Here is a 22,473-nt window from a genome sequence, read left to right on the forward strand (position 1 = left end):
TGATGGCAAAGTGGACAACAAATTAATGTTGCTTCACCAACAGGTGGCCTATAATACATACAGTACATAACATACATTCAAAAGGGGTGGATGTAGATGTCAACAACATTGATATATGCATTTCAATGTCTAGATCGAGAGGGCCAGAGGAAACCCAAATACTTGTAGTCAAAGACATCAATGAACTTGACTAATACTGAAGATGACATCATGTCAACTCCAACGATATTAAAGACACAAATCACAAAGATTTGATACAGCATGACATCGACAATAACCCCCCCCCCCCCCCCCACACACACACAGAAAAGTGAGCTAAATATTCCAAAATATATCAGCTCGAAAAGTGTGACAGAATTTTTACAATCAACACCCCTGCAAAGCGTTGTTACCAAGGCATAGAATGTGTCCAGTAGAGGTGTTGGAGAAATCTTTATTTTTTTGTAAATATAGAGTGTTACAATATTTAGGGCTCGAGCACTGACAGTGTGAAAGCCCTATTGTAATCGCAATGATCCCAATGATCCCAAAATGATCGCGATTTTGAGGGCCTTAACATGCCCGAAAACTCACCAAATTTGGCAAGCACATCAGGCCTGGTGAAAAATTTGATATTTTATGGGTTTCATAAATAATGTTCCAAAATTGACTCACTAGCGCCACTTTGATTTTTTTTTTTAAATTACCCCCCGCCACCAGTTTCACCGATCGTCACCAAACTTGGTGGAGACATCTATCATGACAGGACGCACCAAAAAGTCTCAAGAACCCATATTGCAAAACGAACAGGAAGTCGGCCATTTTTGATGGCCAGAAGTAGGGGTCGTATCTCGACGAACTCCTCCTAGGGGGTTTGACCAAATGAGTCCGTTGTAGCATCAACGGACACTAGACGGATGGCCGATGTTAAATTGCTAAGGATTTTGGGATGTTCCATACGATGTGGGCGTGGCATGCCGCCAAACTTTGAGCTTTGGAATCTGCCGTTGCAATATACGATAAACGATATACGTTTTTTGTCAAAAATCGCAAAATTCAAACTCTGGCATTTTATGCCATTTTTGGGTGCTTCTGGGGCCCCTGTTGAGTGTGTGTGTGTGAGGTTTCCACTGTGTTTTTGACCAAAAAAGTACATTCGAATCAAGTTGAAAAAAACGACACACCACCCCTTTACAGGCAGTCGGCTAGAAGTTGGTTTCGTCTTCGGGTGAGTCACGTAAGGTGAGGAACTTGTTCAGTTTGAACTCAAAATCAATGGGGTGTTCACTGGGTAACTTGTACGGCGCTTTCATCGTTCCGCTCAGGTAGGGGATGAGTGCGCAATTCTCCTCAAATGAGGCCAACTTCTTTTTGAACAGCTGGCGAATGTGCTCGGTGCTGCAATGGTTGAATGCTGTGGAAATTAAATGCATAGAAATCAATTATTTGTACAGTATATACTGTGTAATAAATCGTGATATATGTAAATGTAATCAATATCATAAGACAACCGCTCGGATTGATTTGATCTTTGATCCTTACTTCTTTTCAGGTAAATGCTGAGTGTTAAGCAGCAGCTCTTTCTCTCTGAACACTACTGTTTCTAGTTTTTTTCTTTAGAAAACATCTCATTCACTACAATTTGGTAATAATTTATAAATATAGTCCCTCTTCAATACATATTAATGCAAATTTGACATATTCTTTGCCTAAATTAAGCATTTTCCAGCATAAAAATGTCTAAATGAAGTAAAATACAAATACAAGGCATTCAGAAGACTCATTCAAAGAAGTGATGATATTCTACACTAGCCATAAAGTGTAACTAATGTTACTGTAATGTTCAGATTTTATGTTACCATGTCTACTATATTGGGTAATATGCGTGTAAATGTGACTATAGGGGTGCTATTTCGTGTCTAGAGGGCTCTAATAATGTTTAAAAAAAACATAATTTGATGGTTGTAAACAGGTTTTCTACGCTGTAACTACAAAAATATTCCACTGATAATAAGGAATTCTTCTTCCCGGAAATTCACTTATCACTGTCAGGTCTGGAATTGATTAGCAGTGATAAATGAGGGATTACTGTACTTGCATGGACCGTGCATGTACTATAAATGTACAGCACACATGTATTAGTCTTAGGATGCCCAATATTTGCTTTATTGATGTTTTTCTGCAAGCGTTGAGATTTCAAATGTTCTTCGGTGGCCCTTGAACGCACCATAGTTGTGTGCTGTTAAGTAACAATGGAACTTCTCTATATAGCCTTCTCAGACAGCTTCATAAAAAAAAGTGCAACAATGACAACTGGAGAGAGAAGGCGAGGGTTTCGTTACCTTTCATATAGAACGCCACATAGTGGAGAGCTGATTTTTCCATACTGTAGAAGGGAAACTTTGGCTTCAAGCATCCAACAGCTGTCATGGCCTTGATGACCGCCACTGCCACACCCTTCAAAGCAGACCAAATGTCTTAAGTCACGCAATTATGCATCAAACCCTGACATTTGATTGTTTCTGACCTGTTCCAGGTAGCCCAATGTGGGAAGTAAAGTGAGGGGAATAGGCTCACACAGAGGGGGAACCTTGGAGGGCAATTGCAAGTTCCAGTAGAGTTCCGGAGCGCTTCAACAGTAATATAACGTATCAAGGCCAAATTCCATTTAATTTAACTGACTGTTGCTACAATCAAAAGTAACAAAATGTGCACTGAACAGAATCCTTGAGAAGAAACTGGGAATCTCACCTCAAAAACTTGTACTGTTTTTCCTTTGTCTCGCAAGCGTAGATGCATTCTCGGAATTCCACTGCATAGTCAACACTTCCACGCACCAAAGCTTCATATCTGAGTACACACGGACGTAAATATGAACAATAATCACACAACACTTTGAGAGAAATAATGAATATACACAAACATTATTAAAGTGCTCCTTTTGGAGTGTGTCTCCGTTTATGCTTCAAAATATGTTTTTTTTTAAACAATATTAGAGCCCTACAATCACCTTTACACTCGTATTAGCCAATATAGTAGACATAACAACAGGAAAATTAAAATGTAAATTAGACTTATAATTGTGTATGTTGCTGTAAATATGTTCTGATGCTACAGGACGGGAAGCGACGTCGGGCGTTCAGAGTCCCTAATTAATTAATATATTTTTGAAGCCAAAAAATAGTGCAAAGTGGTGAGGGCTGTCTTTACTGTAATTTTGATGCTACCATTTATTGTCCTAACACAATTGATTCATATACATTATATATTATTTCTATTGATGAATTCAGCTGGTAGTGGTGTTCCTCTGAAATAACTTATATCTTTTTCTCATGTTTGAATTGTGCTCACGGCATGTACCTCAGCTTCCCATCCAAATAAGTGACGGGGCAGAAGCCCTTCATCTCAAACTGCTGTGGGAATCTGTCCTTCACATCGCTGTCAGACAACTTTTTTGGCAACAGTTGTGGTTCTGGGAGGGGGCGTGGGCAGCCAGGGCTGACAAATTGATCCGCAGTCGCGAGGAATATCTGCCGGGCAAAATAAAGAAAGAAGTATGACATTTTTGCTCTCTTACATGTGAATGCTGCATATGCAGACCTCCAAGTGGTTTGTGTCACACATCTTGTAGTAGTGTCTCTTGTATTCAGCTGCGTGCATAAGGGACGCAGTTTCTGAGCAGTCCACTAGGTGGTTATTTAGAGCCAAGCAGACAGGGCAGTACTGGCCAAACTCGCCAAGCTGTTGCAGGAACTCCTTGGGCGTCACGCAAAGCTTGTTGATGCAGCCTGCTCGACCTGTATAATAATAATAATAATAATAATAACACATAAGGAGAGATTATTTCAATGCATAATTAATCTGCTTTGCTGACGGAGAACTTACCGCTCCGGGTCCTCTGCAGGTAGGTGTGGATGTAGTTCATACTGGTGCTGATCTTTTTCATAAGGATCTCCCAGATGTACCACTTGCTCTTGAGGCCATCGAGCAGGATCCAGTTATCATATTGTTGTTGGAAGTGTTGTCTCATCTTCTCCACCTCCTCACTGTAACAGGTGTTGCGAATGTGGATGATCTCTGCGCTGTCGTGCATTAAGTAGGGTCTGCAGTGAAAAGACAGGAGAAGTTGTAATGTCATGGTTAGGATGCCGTGAATATTCTTATTCATCCAGGTCACTGCAACTGGGCTGTTCGGGTTGTCGTTTCGCCTCTCACCTCTCACTCATGCTCAAAGGCGAGGTGGGCTACATACCAGTCAGACTAGATAGGACAGCTCTAGGGACTGAACTGATGAAGCCTGCTCGGATGAGAGGCAAAACATCTTCCAAAACAACCCAGTCCAGTTGCAATCGATTGAATGCCCTGAGCTGTGGTTAGGATCTCACTTGTTCTCCTCCAGCTTGTCAGCAAGGCCTCTCTTGAGGACATCCACTGTGTCCAAGCCCATCTCGACTATGATCATGGGGACGATACTGTGAGACTGCATTAGCTCAGCTTGCTTCATTGTCATTGGAAAGCCATCCAGCACATACCTGAAATGCCAAATGTACACACAGAATCACCAAGACATATCGAACACTCACTGGGTATTTATGTATACTTTTCAATTGGTTCCAGACCTGACCGCATAAAATGGATTCAGTGGTAATAAACTGAATATTTTCATATTGGAGCATAGACTTTTTATGACTTTCTAAATGTGGTTTTTCATTTATTAGAGCCCTCTAAACCTGAAATAACATCCCTATAGTCACCTTTGCACGCCTATTAGTCATTGTTTACATTGTGTGTACTTATGCTTCAGGGACTTGAGACGACCTCTAGCAAGCCAGCGAGCTAAACAGTTAACTTCAAATGTATTTCTTCTAAACTTAAGAAGCCAAAAATGTACCACTTCCACACTGGATGGGAGTGGATTTTTTGTTACTACTACTATTGGATCTCCATTGATTGTGCATGTGTACCTAAAATCAGTAAACAATTTGAGCGCACAGAGTAAGAAGTTAGATATTGTCAAACCCTTGCGTGCAGCAGACCAAGCTCATGAGCACCATCTCCAGGCACTGGATGGCCAGTTCATCAGGCACAGCATGGCCCTGGTGGAGGTGCTCTTTCATCTGCATGGCCAAATCGCTGTGCTCCTGGGTGTCCAGAACCCGACGCATGACGCCACCGATGGACAGCAGGTCCATGCCGTACTTCTGGGCAAACATCTGTGCGACTTCACGGGCATAAAGAGTAGAACTTAACAAGAAGACCGGAGAAGGAGGCGTGTGAAAAACTTCAGTTCAGGGTTAGGGACTCACCGCCGCTTTTCCCTGATTTTGGGGGTCCAATTATGGCCATTTTAACAGGAAGAGTAGGGGAGGGCTTTGACTGTCTGAGGTACTTTAAAGGGTTGAGCATGAATGTTTGTTGGTTCTTCTTAGACTCCAGAAAGTAGATATACTGATTGAAGAGCACAGGATAAGCTCTATCAAGAGGCCACTGCACAGGCTGGATGATATCTCCCTCATTGTACCGCTGTTTGGAACAGATAACATGAGTTACGATTTAAGAAAATGTCTCATTCAACAGAATCAAGCCTTTTTGTACCTTGACGGGGTCCAGGCAGCCGAAGGCACTGTGATACTTATAAGAGTAGAGGAGGAGCTTCTGTGACAACATGTATGAGATGGCTTGGCATTTCTGGAAGAGCGATTCCCTGTTGGTGTGCAGAGGCTCCACTTTCAAGAGGAGCTGACGCCGAATGAGGGGCTTCTTACGCCCCGCATTTATGGATATTCTGGGAATGTTTAGCTCAGCCAGAAGTTCCTAGGTGTAGAAAAACAGAGTTAATAATGGCAACAGTTTGACCCTTTCTGCTGTATGACCTTCTTATAGTATCTATCTTCTTCCAGTCATATAACAAACCAAATGCACGGGTGTATGTCTTTTTTTTACCAACACGGAAGCGATGTTGTTTGTATCAGATACGTAGCGTTCTTCGATCTCCAGGCTCAGCCTGTCGTCAGTTGCTTCCCTCGTCTCCTCATCATCCATGAATTCATCATCCCTTTCCAAGGGAAACTCCTCCTCCAGGATAGCCTCTATCTCATCCTCGATGTTTGAGTCTTCGTCCTCCTCGTCTTCATCTCGACACGTAAACTTGTTTGTTTAGGGGTTGGAATAAAAAAAAACAAATAAGAAGAAATGAAAAGTGGGGACATTTGCGTGACTATGGCTACATTACTTTTGCTGTCTCCCCCGCAGTTGCTAATTTCTCCTCCATGAGTTCTGCCCTCCTCTTCACTATGTTCTCCTCCTGCAACAAAAAGAGCCAGATAGCGCTTTGTATTACAGTATAAAAAAGTAGTAGTATTGTAGTATACAAATACTAATATTGTAATCTATTGGATCAGCAGAGTCCAGCATTAACACATCATAAGACGGTCAAGCTAAAGCAGTCAAATTGTGAACATTTTTGGTCAGATTAATCACAGTTTTCAAATAAATTAATCACGATGAATCACCATATGCAATTAGGTTTGAAATATGGCTATTTTTAATGTATTTCATTACCAGAAAGATATGATAGAACAGGATTATATATATTATATTTGTATGTATTAACAGCTGCAAAGGAATTTACAATATAAATCAAGCTATACGATACCACAATACATAATGCATACAGCATGGTTTTCTGCCACGACAAAATAAAAGCCACCACACCTTAAAATGAACCTGGAAAATGTTGTGTACTATATTGTATGCCGGTATGTACTGCCCTTGTTATATATATACATATATATCTTATTATTTATGCGCATGTTGACCACAATTGGTTTGAAAACAATTAAAAATATCAAACATTTTTCATTGCGCTTTATTTTGAAAATTGTGCACCGGAATGGCCTCTGCCATGTCTGCACGTGCTCATGTTGCTGTACATGTAAGCGGATTGTGTAACTAGCGTCTTGTGTTGATGTCCAATTTGTTCATAATTATCGTGCAAAAAAAAATGTCTGTAAATTGTGTAGTCACGCGAAACCTATGTATACCAGTGTTTGTGATCACTTACATGTCAATCTCACCTGACTTTCTACCCATTTGCAATGCCTAACTGGCGGTAGCTAGCTTGATCACAGGCGAGATAGAAGTGGCTATCACATTCATGCTAACCTACTTTTTGTCACAAGTGTCACTTTACTCTTTACTCTAGTAATCATAAAACAGATAACTTGTCATCAAAACACCAGCTGTATGTCTAAGTTGTTCCGACAAACAGTATTTTTAAAAAAACATTTTGTTGGTGACTTACCCGAATCTTGCGGTTTAGTTCTCGTACAATGTTAAACAAGGCATCGCGTTGGTCACAGTGTTCTCGCCACCTCCTCCAAAATTCTGGCAGCAGACGCGCCTGAATGTCTGTTACCTCCACCATCAGGGTGACCACGACGTCGGGGAAAAGCTGATGCTGCAACACGTGCTGTACTTCATCAGTGTTGTGAGGGAAACCCTCCAGGATAAAACCGGTAGACCTGTAAGGGGACACAATGTGGTTATGGATAAACACGCCACACTATAAGTAGAGAATGTTACATGTATGTTTGCTGTCAAGTTACATATATGGCTCCTCTTTCCAGTATGGAGTTATGACTTTTTCCAGAATATGTTGACTCAGTGGAACATCATCAACCAAGTAGGCTTTAATACTAATTTCCTCCTCAGTTAATTCCACTTCCTGCTGTAGGACAATTAAAAAAAACATTAAAACGATGCGACAATCAGTTTAAATGATTAAGATGATAAAAAACTAACCTCAGTGGTTTCTCCGCCTCCATCCTCCTCCCCGAGGGCTTCTTTGACAGCATCCTTAGCGGCCTGGAGGTGCTCCTCCATAGACTCGTCGGCACTAACAACCCGCTGCTTGGTCTTTGCCATGAGGAGCATTTGAAGCTGCTCCCTGAATTGAATGTGGAAGAGGCCGAGTTTTTTGGCAAGCCACTCACCTTGAGTGGTCTTGCCCGAGCCTCTGCAACCGAGTAAAAAGATCCGCAAGGCAGGAGGCTACCAAAAAAAAAAGTTTTTAAATTGGTAATCACATGTTTAAATAGCATACCTTTCCTCATTTACTGGAATGTACCTTAAGAATCTCACTACTTGCAATATACTGTTCAGGATCCTGAAGGAAGTCCTCCCTGGCCTCCGGGCTGGAGAAATAGTACACCTTTTCTCGATACTTGCCGGCTATCTCATCCGTACAGGGTATTAGAGTATTTTGCTTTTGGAGCACCACCGGGCAGAAATTAAAGGTTTCACCAAAGGACCTCTTGGATGTTGCGTCCCCTGAGGACTCCGACTTTTAGAGGAAGCAGGAAGCAAAGGACACCATTAGACTTGCAACTCTATTTTTGGAGTTTGTAATCCTGCTAACAAATATAATACTCTCATGGCCACGCTTGTGCCAGCAGTAAAGATATAAGCTTTCAAAGGGGATTGATTGTGCTTTTTCCACTTTTCTGACCCATGAAAGTATTTACAATGTTGTATTGTCGTGTTAAACAATGCCAGAGTTTCAGATAATGAGGTTTACGCATTTGGAAGTGAACCCTAAAAGAAGTTTGGGACAGCTCAAAACGCTCGGTTTGAAAAAGCATGGTAAAACCGTTCCTTTGTGATGTCACAGAGGAGCGGACTTCCTTATCCTTATATGGTTCATAGTTAGGAAGAACTTGCCGTGTGACCAATCACAGCAAAGTAAGCCGTTTTGGCAGAAAGCACAAATCAAAGGAAATACAGCTGGAATAGGTGCAGATTATACAAAATCTAAAGTTTTCTGTGCGGGTTATTGTGTGTAGCTGCTCTATAGAAAACCACAACTCAATACAAAGGGTCGAAAAATTAGCATAATAGGTCCCCTTTAATTGGGCCTTTATAATGAAACCACACTGGTGTACTAACTCCTTCATCCTCCTCCTCGTCTTCTGTGTCCTTGGAAAGGCTGTCGTCATCGTCATCGTCCAGTTCTGCCATGGCTTCGATGTCTTCCGTTTCCTCATCTAGGTCCACTGCTGAAAACTCTCTGGGCACATACTTGAAAGGTTCTGCAGAACAAAAAAAACAGTGGTTTTACATTTCGGCACACACAAATACTTCAAAAACTATTACAGTATTGCATATCTGGCCCGAGAATATCATCAGTTCAGAAGAACTAAGAAGAACGGAGCACTACTGACATTCAGTATATAACATCTTTCACTGTTTATTCATTCATTCATTCATTTTCTACCGCTTTTTCCTCACGAGGGTCGCGGGGGTGCTGGAGCCTATCCCAGCTGTCTTTGGGCGAGAGGCGGGGTACACCCTGGACTGGTCACCAGCCAATCACAGGGCACATATAGACAAACAACCATTTACACTCACATTCATACCTATGGACAATTTGGAGTCGCAAATTAACCTAGCATGTTTTTGGAATGTGGGAGGAAACCGGAGTACCCGGAGAAAACCCACGCATGCACGGAGAGAACATGCAAACTCCACACAGAGATGGCTGAGGGTGGAATTGAACCCTGGTCTCCTAGCTGTGAGGTCTGCGCGCTAACCACTCAACCGCCGTGCCGCCCCCTTTCACTGTTTAATCATTCTTAAATGAAAGGGAGTTTTCTAAAACATGGCCTCCAGAACAGCCTTGATGGAAAGGGTTTCACTCACTTTCCATGAGCTGGACAATCTCTTTGAGAAGTTCCTCAGGGCCACGGTTGCCGGTCTCCAGTACTGAGTGGCTAATACTTAGAGATAACTGCATCCCCTCCCATTCTCTACTAAACTGGACCTTTTCAGCTTTCTGCGCTTCTGTATCTGGAGTCTTTTCTGTGTTGATGTAAACGGAGAACAAGGTGAGTCAAGCCTGTCGTTCGGTTTAGCTCAAGCATGCTATACATTTATAGTGCGTCATATTACCTTCCTTTTTTTCTGGTTGTTCAGCACTGTCAGTTTTGTCTTTAGGAGAAGAATAAAAACACGGTTGGACAGTACACAACAGTACACAGTTCAAGGTAATTAATACCTCGAACACTCGAGCAGGCTGGTCTTTTTTTTTTCTCAACTTGATGATACTTACTCTCATCACTGCACTTGAGACAGAAAAGGAAATCTGGATAGATTCCGGCTCGTTCTAATGATTCCAATTGGGAGACATTCCTGGGAAAGTTATCAAGCACCCATCCACAGCCGAGCTTGGCTTCCGCGTTCGCTTTTTCATTCTGTGACAAAAAAAACAACAACATTTGCAGCACTTTTATGCCACCCATTCACTGGACACTACATGGAAGTACAGCTCCAATATAAGAGAGGGATCATTAATATTGCTTTATGAATGAAATAAGCCAGGGGGTATCTAAACTTATTTATCTATATTTTATATACATATTTTTTTCTCTTATTTTGTAAAATGGTGAATGTTATTTTGAGTTATGTACCAACATTACAGCTTTTTTTGTTCCACTTTATTCATGAAATGTGTCGCGGGCTCCTAAAAAATTAGTCATGGGCCGCAAATGGCCCCCAGGGCCGCACTTTGGACACCGAAAGTGAAGTAATGTGAAGTAGCAGTTGACATTACTGCACTTTGTGATATATGTATGTATTTTTTCTTCAAGACTTACTTCGGTTATAATCTTCTTCACAGCGAGAGAAAAGACTTCCTTGTTTGCGTCGCTCGAATTTTTGCCCTGATCGAAGGTACTCTGCATCAGGGCTTGCACTTCGGGGTGATCCTCTGTCACTGGGGACGACCATAAGAAAAACCATGTTGAATGTATTACTTTGATTGATATTGCATGGGAATTAAATTCTGTGTCTGGATTTGGGCTTACCCTCCATAACAGGAATGTCAGCTGGGGAGGCAAAATATGAGAAAAGTCATTGAAATAATACACTCAAGGTTTTTGTATGACACATATGCGATCTATAAAAAGGTTTTGTTCAGTTCAGTTTGTAAAAAAACATTGTCAAAAATGGATAGAAACTTACGAGAAATCTCCTCGCTTTGTTGCTTCAACTTAATTTTCTCAATGGCCGCCTCCATGCACGCCACTTTCAGTTTTTCAAGCCTCTCCTGCTCCAGCTGATCCAGCAGAGGCTCCGCCAATTTCTCCAATTCCAGCATGGAAACTTTGTGCCGCTCAGCCATAAGTTTTGCCAGAGCGCTCCTCCCTGTTTGCGGGACTCCAATGATACAAACCCTACAAGGTGGGCTGGGCATTGGAGGGAGCAGGTAGCGTCTGGGGTTGGTCATAAACTTATCGAAGGCCTCTTGGGAGGAAATGATGTACAGTTTGTCCTGGAAGCTGGAGAATATTTTGTTGAGAAGATGTAAACGTACACTCAAAAAATAAATGTTTAAAAAATCAATGCAACAATTTCCATTAGTCTTTCTTAGTTATGACAACTTAATTTGAAATTGCTTTGAACCAAAAAACAATATTGCATTGCACAAATTTGCTTTTCCTCTTCACTCTAAGCTTATTTTAAGTAATGCTTACTGAATAATTGTTTTTAAATAAAAAAGAATAATAAGAATAATAAAGTTTTTAAGTTCGTAACTCAAAAAAATATGTTAAGTCAACTGAATTAATCATTTTATTCCAAGTAATTTGTTGTCTCCTTAATCATAACAATGCACACAGCTTTTTATCTAGCAGTAACTTAATATATATATATATAAAATTTGCTAAATAAAATAAATAAATAAAATTTGAGTGTATATGACATGCTAAATTAAGTTCATGTAATAGCCAACATTATTATTTGAACATAAAAAATAAAGTTAGCAACTTAGAAAGTTTATCTGAATCAATTAATTACATTTTTTACATAGCATTTATGTATTAAATCAAGTGGTGTCAACAGATACTCTGAATTACTTTTTAGAGTGTATTAAAACTCCAAACCAAAACAAGCAGCCTTACGCTACAGAGTATTCTGGTTTTCCCGGGATGAACCTTCCTTCCTTCAGAGCAACGGGACAACTTCGACCCCAGCGGCTCCTCCTCCACCTGCAGCCTGGCACCATCATTTTGGAGGAGGACATGAACCTCAGCAGGTCTTCCTAGAAAGGAGACGGGACGCTGCGTGAAAAGTCAGTTTTGTGGAGGAAGAATTATCACAAACTGACCGTTTCGATATCTTCAGGCAGTTCTCTGTTTTCATGGAGGACAACTGGAATGGGGACACGCTGAATTGCCATCGATCCCAAACGGGACAACACAAACTAGAAGCAATTCATTACGGAGATAGATGTCAATAAGAAGCATCCCAATTCCACTCAACACTGCAGTTACTCACCAAGAGCAACTCTCGAGGTTTGTTGCTTCCATCCAATTCAAACAGGTATATAGGGTTATGGTCCATCATGTAGTCCTGAAAGAAACCACTTACAGTATGTGTTCCGATCTAAACCTCATGGCGTACACACTTGAATTTGGATGCACGCTGAGAATTTGTAATGGCCCACGTCCTACCTCCAGTGGCTTGAGGATGGTGTCCTTGTACGTGTTGATTCTAAGAGACGTATTTTTGGAATTACATTCCGGGACCCACACCAGCTGGTCAACTGTGATCTTTGAGGTTTGGTCCTCTTCACTATCTTCATCTTCCTCTTCATCCTGCAACCACAGCAGCCTCTGTTAGAGTTAAGGGACACTTCTAGGATGCACTTTACAATATTATGAACTATTGATTATTATAGCTGATTATAGGGATGTCCGATATTGGCTTTATTGCTGATAAATGATATTGTCCAACTCTCAATTTCCGATACCAATACCAGCCGATATCGATATGTGTTGTATACAGAATTTTTTTAAACATCGGTATTCATGATTGGGAAAAAAAGCTGCACTGTGGTCGAGTGGTTAGCATACAGGCCTCACAGGAAAAAAAGCTCATTGTGTGTGGCAGTTGTTGTTAAGTTTTAACACACATTTAACAATATTAATTGTACTGATAATTATTTTACATAATATAGTTACAGACCAGGCTGCACGGTGGTTGAGTGGTTAGCACGCAGGCCTCACAGCTAGGAGACCCGGGTTCAATTCCACCCTCTGCCATTTCTGTGTGGAGTTTGCATGTTCTGGGTTTTCTCCGGGTACTCCGGCTTCCTCCCACATTCCAAAAACATGCTAGGTTAATTGGCAACTACAAATTGTCCATAGGTATGAATGTGAGTGTGAAAATGGTGGTCTGAAGTGTATGCACAAATAACGATAATAATAATTAATTCAGGATGCACGCATGCACGGGGAGGACATGCACCCTCCACACAGTGATGGCCGAGGGTGGAATTGAACTCCGGTCTCCAAGCTGTGAGGCCTGCGTGTTAACCACTCTCCACCGTGCAGACTGGTCTGTAACTATATTATGTAAAGTAATTCTCAGTACAATTAATATTACTAATACAAATATAAATGTGTGTTAAAAATGAACAACAACTGCCACACACAATGAGCTTTTTTTCACAGCAGCTCCATCTAAACTGAAGGAGTGGGTCTCTGCCCACTAACGCAAGCTAGCATTGTGTCATACCTCTGACCCCGAGTCTTCTAGGTCCTCATCCGTCTTATCTATAAATCCCATGACATGAAAGTCACCGTCATGCTTCCACTTGTCTTGGCCGTACATAACGCCGGTCTCCGGGTGCTGCTTTTGACTCGACAGTCTCTGGACCAGATCCTTGTCTGCACACTGATAAGAGCATATTCCATGAGTGCATTTTAACTTAATATACAAATACAGTAATTCAGTGGCATGGTTCCACCTTGATATTGATGATGAAGTCAGGTTTGAGCTTGAGGTTTCTGATGATCTCAATTTGCTGGTCGACTGCCACGTTCTCTTCCGAGATGAAGGGGAGGCAGCTCAACACGTAGCCTGCAGCACAACACATTGAGGTACTGCATTTTTGTCAGGTATTTTGTCAGGTATGTTGTGATTGACGGGTGTCATTGAAGCCTACCATAGTGTTTGACTCTTTCTGAGTTTAGCATGTCAAGGATGAGCTGCAGAATCATCTCTTCTGGTACACTTTCCCCCGCGTTTAAGATATTCAGAAGCTGTCAAATGATGCGTTAGTCAGATATAGCATACTGTACGTACGTTTACTTCCATACCTTAATGCCGTCCTCTGTTCGAGTTCTGATGTGGAAGTTAATCAGATTCGTGTCTGGAAGCAAGTGGTTGAAATGACATGACAATTTGAAAAAAATACTATTTAACATGGTTCGTACCATCAATTAATATGCAACCCCAGGTATCTGCAATGTCTTTGGCCAAGGTGGATTTCCCAACACCCTGAAACAAATGATTTGCTTTTGTGAGATTAATGAGGCATTATAGCAGAATATGATTCACTTGTGTGGTGGCTGTATTATTGGATTTATTGGATTTATTTATTATACATTACCGGTCTTCCAACCACAAGGAAGCAGGTTGGTTTAGAAAGTAGACGTTGTCTCTCAGCTTCATCTTCTATAAGGTTGTCCACTAGATCCATGTTTGGATTATTAGAGTCTAGCATAGAGAACAACAATGCAGAATCAAACACTAAATAAGGAGCAATATTCATGTGGTCAAAGTAACCTTGACTTCACATATGTCAACATTAATAACGTAGACGTGTGTTTCTTACATGATTTCATAGTCGAGTTCCTGCTTGTTGCCATTTATTTATTACCGGCCACTGATTCTGTCATCTGTTTTATTTTCTAATAATCCATAAAATGACTTACCGTTACTTTATTTCAACCGAATATGGTGACTTGTTTACAGCATAGCATAACTTTATATTAGCGCTCAGACGCTAACCTGAAGGCAGTGACGTTAGTTACCATGGCAACTATCAACACGCTCATTTTGCGGACGTTTGAAGCTGTGTTTGATAATGAGCTTGTATTAGTGTGTGATTAATTAAAAAATGATAATGCTACAACTTAACGGGACAAAACAGGAGATTGTTAAAAGAGTGAATAAACTTCAAGTATAAATGAATGCGCAGGTTGAAAAAAAGCGAAATGCTATTTTTGGGCTTGGTGAGCCACCGTAGCAACTAACACGTGACCGGTTTCCGGGTTCATGACAGTCACCTGACTAAAACTAATTTCTGTGGCGTGATGTTCTTTTGCTAGCAAACGAAACGCCGGCATGGTGCTTTTACATATTATTCACATATATCAGAGAAACTTTAGCTCATGATGCACAAGAAAACGCATGCTGTCATCTTTTGCTAAGATACGTTGATGTTGCAGTTTGCTGGCGGCTCGCTCAACGGTGAGTAGTTAGCCGAATAAATGATGCACTCCACCTTGTGTTTGCGACATTGGTACGGATGATATCATTGGATCATTCTGTATTAACTGTGCACCTTTTCAGGTACTTTGTCGTCTGGTTTGCGGATCATACAAGAGCAAATATGCCTCAATCTGCAGCTCTCATCAGTGGGATCCAGAGGATGGTCCTCTACGAGACAAGAGCTGTATGTTTATATCACATGATTCTTACAGTGCCATTATCATTAGCCTGAATATGCTTGAACGACAATCTTATATAAGGAATTACTTAATGTGTGGAAATATTTGGGTAAACACCGATGCTAGGCGGGGCTGGTACCTGTGGGACATCGTGTAGATAAGGTTAGTCAGTTTTGAAAAGACCAAAAAATGACAATTAAGAATAATACTAAACTGTGTTGACTTTGATCTTGTTGGTAGACACTAGATGGCAGCAAAGGTCAGTGTGGTGGTTTGCTCCAGCTTCCTACATACAGTATATATATTTTATATATATATTTTTTATATTTTTTTTATTTCTACTGGTATTAACTATTACTATTTGCGGTCTCTCTAAATGGTCAACAATGGCTATTGTGTTGTTAATATCAAAACTAACCTAGATTTATCACAGTTAAAATTAGTTTTACTGCAACTGTTGCTGCATATGGTACAGTACTAATAATGATATGGAGTGCATGATGGAAAGGGAACCATAGGTGGTCATTTATGAACAAATTCATGAATTCCGCTGCTGAGTTCAATGTAAACAAGTATGCCAAGTGTAACACATATGAGTTTTGTACTAACATTTTAAAGTACACAGAGAGGCAGGTAGAGCTGCTGGATGCTGACGACTTGTGGTCCTTTGAACGCAGGTACTGTCGCAATTTTGTGGAGTTAATCAAAAGTTCATCAAGAGGTTACCTACAGCCACAGGTGTATTGCCCAACAATGTTGCAGTAATTCGAGACAGTGGTCTGTAAATGCCATACAATTTGGAATTTGACCTCAAATATTTGGGAAAAATATGCCTCTTTTTGTATTAGCTTGCAGCACTAGAAATGTAAACAAAAATGGAAAAATCAGCAGTGATTTTACAAGAATAAAGTCAAACTATTAAGAGAAAATGTCGTAATTTTATGAACATAAGGTAATCTTATGAAGGAAAATATAATTTTGGTAGTATATAGTTGAAATTAGTCAAGAAAAAAATATTGCCCATAAATTCCCAATATTATGAGAAACATAACAACAAAATTTACAAGATGAAAGTCTAAATAGTTAGGAAAAAATACCAGACAACAGCAGAAATGGAAACAAAAACTATAATTTTACATTTATAGTCAAAAATTGTATTTTAATTAGAAAAAATGTTGCAAATTCATGAGAATCAACTCAAAATATTATGAGAAACAATAATGTCATAATATTGTGTTGAAATATTAAAGATTTGTTTTAAATATTTAAAATATATTTAATATAGTTAATATCAGAGAGGCCTCTGCCTACTTTCATTTTTCAGAATGTGGCCCTTTAGGACAGCGCTACCCTGAAGTTCATTCAGGCAGCATCAAAGGATTAACTACTAGTTCAAACGAATGCAAAATCACACCATTTTCTTTCTTGACAGAGGTATTTTTTAGTTGGGAGCAATCAGGCTCAGACCAAACACAGAGTCCTGAAGATTGACCGCACGGAGCCCAAGGACCTGGTCATAATGGATGATAAGGTGAGCGCCGTCTTCTCACTAGCCTTCCTTAGTACAGTACTCATGTAACACAGTGCTTATGTAACACTGTACTGTACGCCTGGGGGGATATTGTACAATGGCTCCAGCCTCTCCCGAGTGTATTGTGCTTGACGGCCCAGTTGATGACTTCTCAGTCCACCTCCTTCTCATCATTACCAGGATCTATGAGCTCGGACTTGATTTGTTCATCGTAAATGCGGGGGTCATTATTATGATGATGTGGTGGTTGTTATGAAGCATCCTCCAGTAAATATCCATCATCCCACGCTGCAATTCCCGCCAAATATTATGCTACTTACTCATCATACCATGTTTGTTTTTTTCCCCTCGTTTGATTGACATTTGCTAGTCATTCAGAAATAGACTAGATGCTTGAGAATGTCATTTTATTGTGATTAAAATAACATATCCATATTCTAAATACTTTGAAATCATGGCACAATTTCGACTAGAAAAGTATAAATAGCGTTTTCAAAGCAAGGGAGGACTCATTTGTATATCTATCTTGCCGAATATTAGCCCAGTTAAAAAGCAGTATTTATTTTCCCTCCAAAATCCTATACTCGTACTATAATGCGTTTTTTTGCTGTTTTATCTTTAGCACGTGTACAACCAGCAAGAGGTGCGGGAGTTGCTGGGGCGCCTGGACTTGGGAAACCGCACAAAGATCGCCCAAAAGGGTCCCTCGGGCCTTTCCAGGGCCGTGTCAGCCTTCGGGATCGTCGGTACGTGCCCGCCGCCTACACTCTCCCGTCACACTCTTGCACAACAACAAAGCAAAAATGATTTTGGGAAACACGTACAAAGCATAATTAGTTTTCCAGCTGCAGGTGTTGACCTGCTTTTTGCATATTACACGCAGGAGGTAGCACAATACAACAAAAGACCCACCTGGTATTTGAATGCTGTTCTCAATGCACAATGCAACTCCCATCACCACTTTTCATGTTTGACGTATAAAATGATGAGTATGCAATAGCAGTGTCTTCAATATGACGCCATTGTTATTGAAAACCTTTTCAAAAAGTGTTTATTTGGTGGTTTATTTTGTCTTTTATGAAAGTGTTTCAGTGCAGGTGGGAATGGGCGAGTCTTGTGTGTCTGTGGCGCCATCAACTGGTGGCCTACATTTTGTATACACTGCAGTAGAAGATCTTTGTTTCGATAAGTCGCCTGATCATGTCCTATCAGTGACATGTTTGTCTCAGAGATGCTCTTTGCTTGGATATGAACTCATTCCATCCCATCCATCTATCCCTTTTCAATGGCGCTTATCCTCATTAGGGTCGCAGGGGTATGCTGGAGCCTACCCCTGGGGCGAACAATCTTGCACACTCACTCTCATGGACAATTTATAGTTACCAATTTGTTTCGACCTGTTTCCGTTCCTTAGTAATCAGCAGTCGAACATAGGTGAGTTTCAGGAAAAGATCAGTTTCCAACTAAAAAAAAAAAAGTTGTGTTACAGTGGTATTGATTGCTATCAAAATAGCATTTTATTTACAAATATGACACCATGAACTATTTGCTCTATAATGTTCACATTTGGAACTAAACTGTATGCGTGAGTGCCTTCGTCCTTGCTGTTGAGTGTCTTGAAATCCCTCCCGAGCTCTTCTGCACTTCTACCTTGTGGCCGTTTTTATGGCTTAGAACTGCTTGAAAAGTGACCACTTTCGTCATCACCGCTTTTTGCCTCTTGCGCAAAAAAAAAAAAAATACCGTAAAAGATGTACATCTATGGGAGTCAGCCTGGTTAAAAAAAACGGATTAATATGTCTTTGGTATTGAATGAGATATTTGGAAAATCTTCCCAGAGCTACATAGCAGTGTTGTTAATCACTGAAAGCAATCAGGTTTGCGATGATTAGTATTTTTGGTATGTTCTCTATTTACTTCCTATTCACATTAAACGGGGAAAAACAAGAATGCAATTTTTAGTCGACAAAACACGCTCAAATTCCAATAATGCCACAGAATCTTCCATCAGGGCCGTTTACTCATAGCCACTTTAGAAGGGACTTGAACTGGAATGGCACTCAGTAGAGCACAGACCAAGGTTGATTTGTTTACAAAAAGCATTTGTCAGGATGGAGAAGCAATACAAAATGTCTGGCTTTTACTTTTAGATGGATGTAATCAACCAGGATATAATATGACCACAAGAAACCAATGCTAGCCACACAGCACAGTTTAATTAAAACAATTGAAATAAATGTCAGCTTATTAGATGTAATACATGCTTGTTTTATTTTTATTATTTCCTTTTAAATACATTAAATAAATGTATTTATAGTTAATAATTATGTATGATGTTCGACAATTGACAATATCGACAATATCGGTATCAGAAATCATGAAAACCGATATTAGAAAAATGCTGTATACAACACATATGTGTTCATTCTGCCACAGTCCTGTTACATATATCGGTATTGGAAATTGAGAGTTGGACAGTATCGGCATATCGGTTTTCGGCATAAAAGCCAGTATCGGACATCACATCACATAATCACCGCTTATCCTCACAAGGGTCGCAGGTATGCTGGAGCCGATGCCAGCTGTCTTCGTGCAAGAGGCGGGGTACACCCTGGACTGGTGGCCAGCCAATCACAGGGCACATATAGACAAACAACCATTCACACTCACATTCATACCTATGGACAATTTGGAGTCGCCAATTAACCTAGCATGTTTTTGGAATGTGGGAAGAAACCGGAGTACCCACGCATGCACTAGGAGAACATGCAAACTCCACACAGAGATGCCCGAGGGAGGAATTGAACTCGGCTTTCCTAGCTGTGAGGCCTGGGCACTAACCACTCACCGCCGTGCAGCCATAATTATATATAATAATTTTTTGGAACCCTCTTTGTTCCCTGTGCCATTTTTTGGCCTTGGACTGTTATTCGGCGAATGTCACTGAGTCACAACCCCTTTTCCTGGGCACCTTTTGTTATTTTTACCCATGTTTTCTCAGTATGGTTAAATATCTTCAGATCAAAAAAGGCAAATTGAAGCAACTCTGGGTTTATTTTCTGCGACAGGCTTTGTGCGTTTCCTCGAGGGCTACTACATTGTGTTGATCACCAAACGCAGAAAGATGGCCGACATCGGGGGTCATTCCATTTACAAAATTGAGGACACCAGCATGATCTACATCCCCAATGACTCGGTTCGAGTCACACATCCGGACGAAGCCAGGTATGATCTTATCCTCACCAATACCGACAATGTGTGATTTTTCCAATTCTTTCCCAGATATGTGCGGATCTTTCAAAACGTGGACCTGTCCAGCAACTTCTACTTCAGGTAACTTACCTGCACTCATCACTTACGTACTTCTCTACAGTTCAATGGAAAGAAATGCAGATGAGAATGCAAAAATAATATCTTCAGTGACAAGGCTTTGTCGGAGTTCAGGAGGTTTACCACCAGCTGCTTATAAATATTTGCCTTTTAGTGTCAAAGAAAAGTCAAAAACTCATACAAAAGTCAACTTTTGCTACCGTTCATGAAATTTCACTACATCCGTGCATTTTGTCCACTTCCAAGAGAGATTTCTGCAAATAAAAACAAAACATCTAATGTCAAAACTCTCGACATTATAAATGAATGTACTGGAATGTGCAGACAGGTTTTCAGATAGAACTGGTTGCAGACACATTGTACATTCTGAACCTACATAATGATAAATTTCCTATTTTGGAAATTATAGCCAATCTGCTGACTTACTTTTTTTTTTTATTAGTGACCGAAACCACGAGAAATGTCACTACTTTAGTTCCGAAGCATTTGTTTGCAGACTAGTATTATTGGTATGAAACAACAACAATGTTGTACCCCCACAGCTACAGCTACGATCTGAGCCACTCCTTGCAGCACAACCTGACTCTGCTGCAGAGACCGTACGAGTTATGGTCGTCGGCAGCCTCCTCCGCCGAGGACGAAGCGAACCAGCGTGGCAAACAGGATAGCTTTGACATATTTGAGGACGAAGGGTTGCCGACGCAAGGTGAGTCGAAGTATAAGCCCCTCCTCCATGTTTGTATATGATGCGCAAAAAGTACAAATATCCATCTGTGTTTGCTGCCACAGTTATTTACGGCCTCCGCAACGAGCCGTACTACAAGTATGTGTGGAACGGAAAGTTGCTGGAACGCGTCAAGGACATCGTGCATCACGACTGGCTCATGTATATTATCCATGGCTTTTGTGGACAGTCCAGTATCCTTTTAACACATCAGCTACTTTTTCATGCTGTTTTATTTCATTTCATCATATGGGGACGTTGAGCCAACACATTTCCAATACAGTATTGTGGAACATATTCAAAATAGTTGGAAAACAGACACACCTTTAACCTTCAGGAGGCCGTGCATCCTCGTACAGTATAGTATCTAACCTAACTGCTTTTCCTTTCACTGAGTGTTGAATTTGTTCCATAGCGCCCTTTCAGGTTGGAGGCGGCTTTCTTCACCAGGCAATAATTAAAAAAAATATATATATATTTTGATGAATAGCGAGCCGGTGCACTCGACAAGTTTTCTTTTGGTTTGAGGTTAAATTTTGACAAGCTGACTTTTTAGTTTTCTTTCTGCCTTCCACAGCTTAGTAACGTGCTAAAAGTTAACGGTGGCTACATGATTAATTATATTAACATTTTTAATGCAATTAACTAGGGGTGTCAACAAGTAGTGGGTGTTCCATCATAAATGGGTTTATTTTTTTAGATGTCAATTCTACTATCTACAATGATGTGCAGCTTGCTAGCAGCTGGATCATCCCAGTCCCAGTTGTTCCAGACCCGACCATGCTAAATAGGATTCAACATAAATAAATTGAATATTTTTGTAGTTATATTTATAGAAAACCTGTTTACAATCTAAACAATTTAAACATTATTAGAGCCCTGTAGAAATGAACATTTCTACTTTTACATTTGGGGCTGCACAGCGGAGAGCGGTTAGCACGCAGGTCTCACAGCTAGGAGACCTGAGTTCAATTCCACCTTCGGCCATCTCTGTGTGGCGTTTGCATGTTCTCCCCATGCATGCGTGGGTTTTCTCCGGGTACTCCGGTTTCCTCCCACATTCCAAAAACATGTTAGGTTAATTGGCAACTCCAAATTGTCCATAGGTATGAATGTGAGTGTGAATGGTTGTTTGTCTATATGTGCCCTGTGATTGGCTGGCGACCAGTCCAGGGTTTAACCCGCCTCTCACCCGAAGACAGCTGGGATAGGCTCCAGCTCCCCCAACCCTCGTGAGGATAAGGGGTAGAAAATGAATGACTTTTACATTTGGATTACCCAATATAGTAAATATAACAAGAGAAAATGAGACATATTGGACAGAAATAAGACAACATAGACTCACACGTAAGCAGTTCCTTGTTGTTTTTTGTGCAGGTTTAAATGGCTTTACA

The 22,473-nt window shown here is 40.6% G+C and overlaps 2 protein-coding genes across 5 annotated transcripts in view; one reads left to right on the forward strand and one right to left on the reverse strand.

Annotated features, from left to right (window-relative positions):
• Positions 1–298: 298 nt before the first annotated feature.
• On the reverse strand, positions 299–15,025 carry ak9 (adenylate kinase 9). Of its 4 annotated transcripts, none has more exons than XM_058056190.1 (35): positions 14,833–15,025; positions 14,432–14,538; positions 14,256–14,319; positions 14,139–14,191; positions 13,985–14,081; positions 13,787–13,899; positions 13,555–13,713; positions 12,489–12,632; positions 12,313–12,387; positions 12,143–12,238; positions 11,937–12,076; positions 10,999–11,315; positions 10,842–10,862; positions 10,632–10,750; positions 10,088–10,229; positions 9,928–9,966; positions 9,679–9,837; positions 8,926–9,068; positions 8,108–8,323; positions 7,783–8,031; positions 7,587–7,708; positions 7,283–7,502; positions 6,212–6,283; positions 5,923–6,126; positions 5,575–5,793; positions 5,286–5,502; positions 4,999–5,200; positions 4,365–4,511; positions 3,865–4,082; positions 3,580–3,776; positions 3,340–3,509; positions 2,731–2,829; positions 2,507–2,609; positions 2,322–2,436; positions 299–1,393 (listed from the first exon to the last, which is right to left on the reverse strand). In XM_058056190.1, exons 2-35 carry the CDS (start codon positions 14,519–14,521, stop codon positions 1,185–1,187), a joined length of 4,950 nt encoding a protein of 1,649 aa, XP_057912173.1. In that variant the 5' UTR covers positions 14,522–14,538; positions 14,833–15,025; the 3' UTR covers positions 299–1,184. The 4 variants fall into 4 exon arrangements, with proteins under 4 accessions (XP_057912173.1, XP_057912172.1, XP_057912171.1 ...); XM_058056189.1 differs by having other exon boundaries at positions 14,757–15,025; XM_058056188.1 differs by having other exon boundaries at positions 7,587–7,705; positions 14,657–15,025.
• A 68-nt stretch (positions 15,026–15,093) lies between these two features.
• The window catches only part of fig4a (FIG4 phosphoinositide 5-phosphatase a), a 37,912-nt gene continuing 30,532 nt past the window's right edge, over positions 15,094–22,473 (forward strand). The window contains exons 1-8 of the mRNA XM_058057126.1: positions 15,094–15,294; positions 15,397–15,499; positions 16,927–17,025; positions 17,648–17,771; positions 20,094–20,250; positions 20,308–20,358; positions 20,898–21,061; positions 21,145–21,273. Of these exons, the coding sequence (XP_057913109.1) occupies positions 15,437–15,499; positions 16,927–17,025; positions 17,648–17,771; positions 20,094–20,250; positions 20,308–20,358; positions 20,898–21,061; positions 21,145–21,273 (787 nt within the window). The 5' untranslated portion in view covers positions 15,094–15,294; positions 15,397–15,436. The remainder of the gene's footprint in view (positions 15,295–15,396; positions 15,500–16,926; positions 17,026–17,647; positions 17,772–20,093; positions 20,251–20,307; positions 20,359–20,897; positions 21,062–21,144; positions 21,274–22,473) is intronic.

Source organism: Doryrhamphus excisus, chromosome 19 (genome assembly GCF_030265055.1).
Source record: "Doryrhamphus excisus isolate RoL2022-K1 chromosome 19, RoL_Dexc_1.0, whole genome shotgun sequence".
NCBI classification, from domain to species: Eukaryota; Metazoa; Chordata; class Actinopteri; order Syngnathiformes; family Syngnathidae; genus Doryrhamphus; species Doryrhamphus excisus.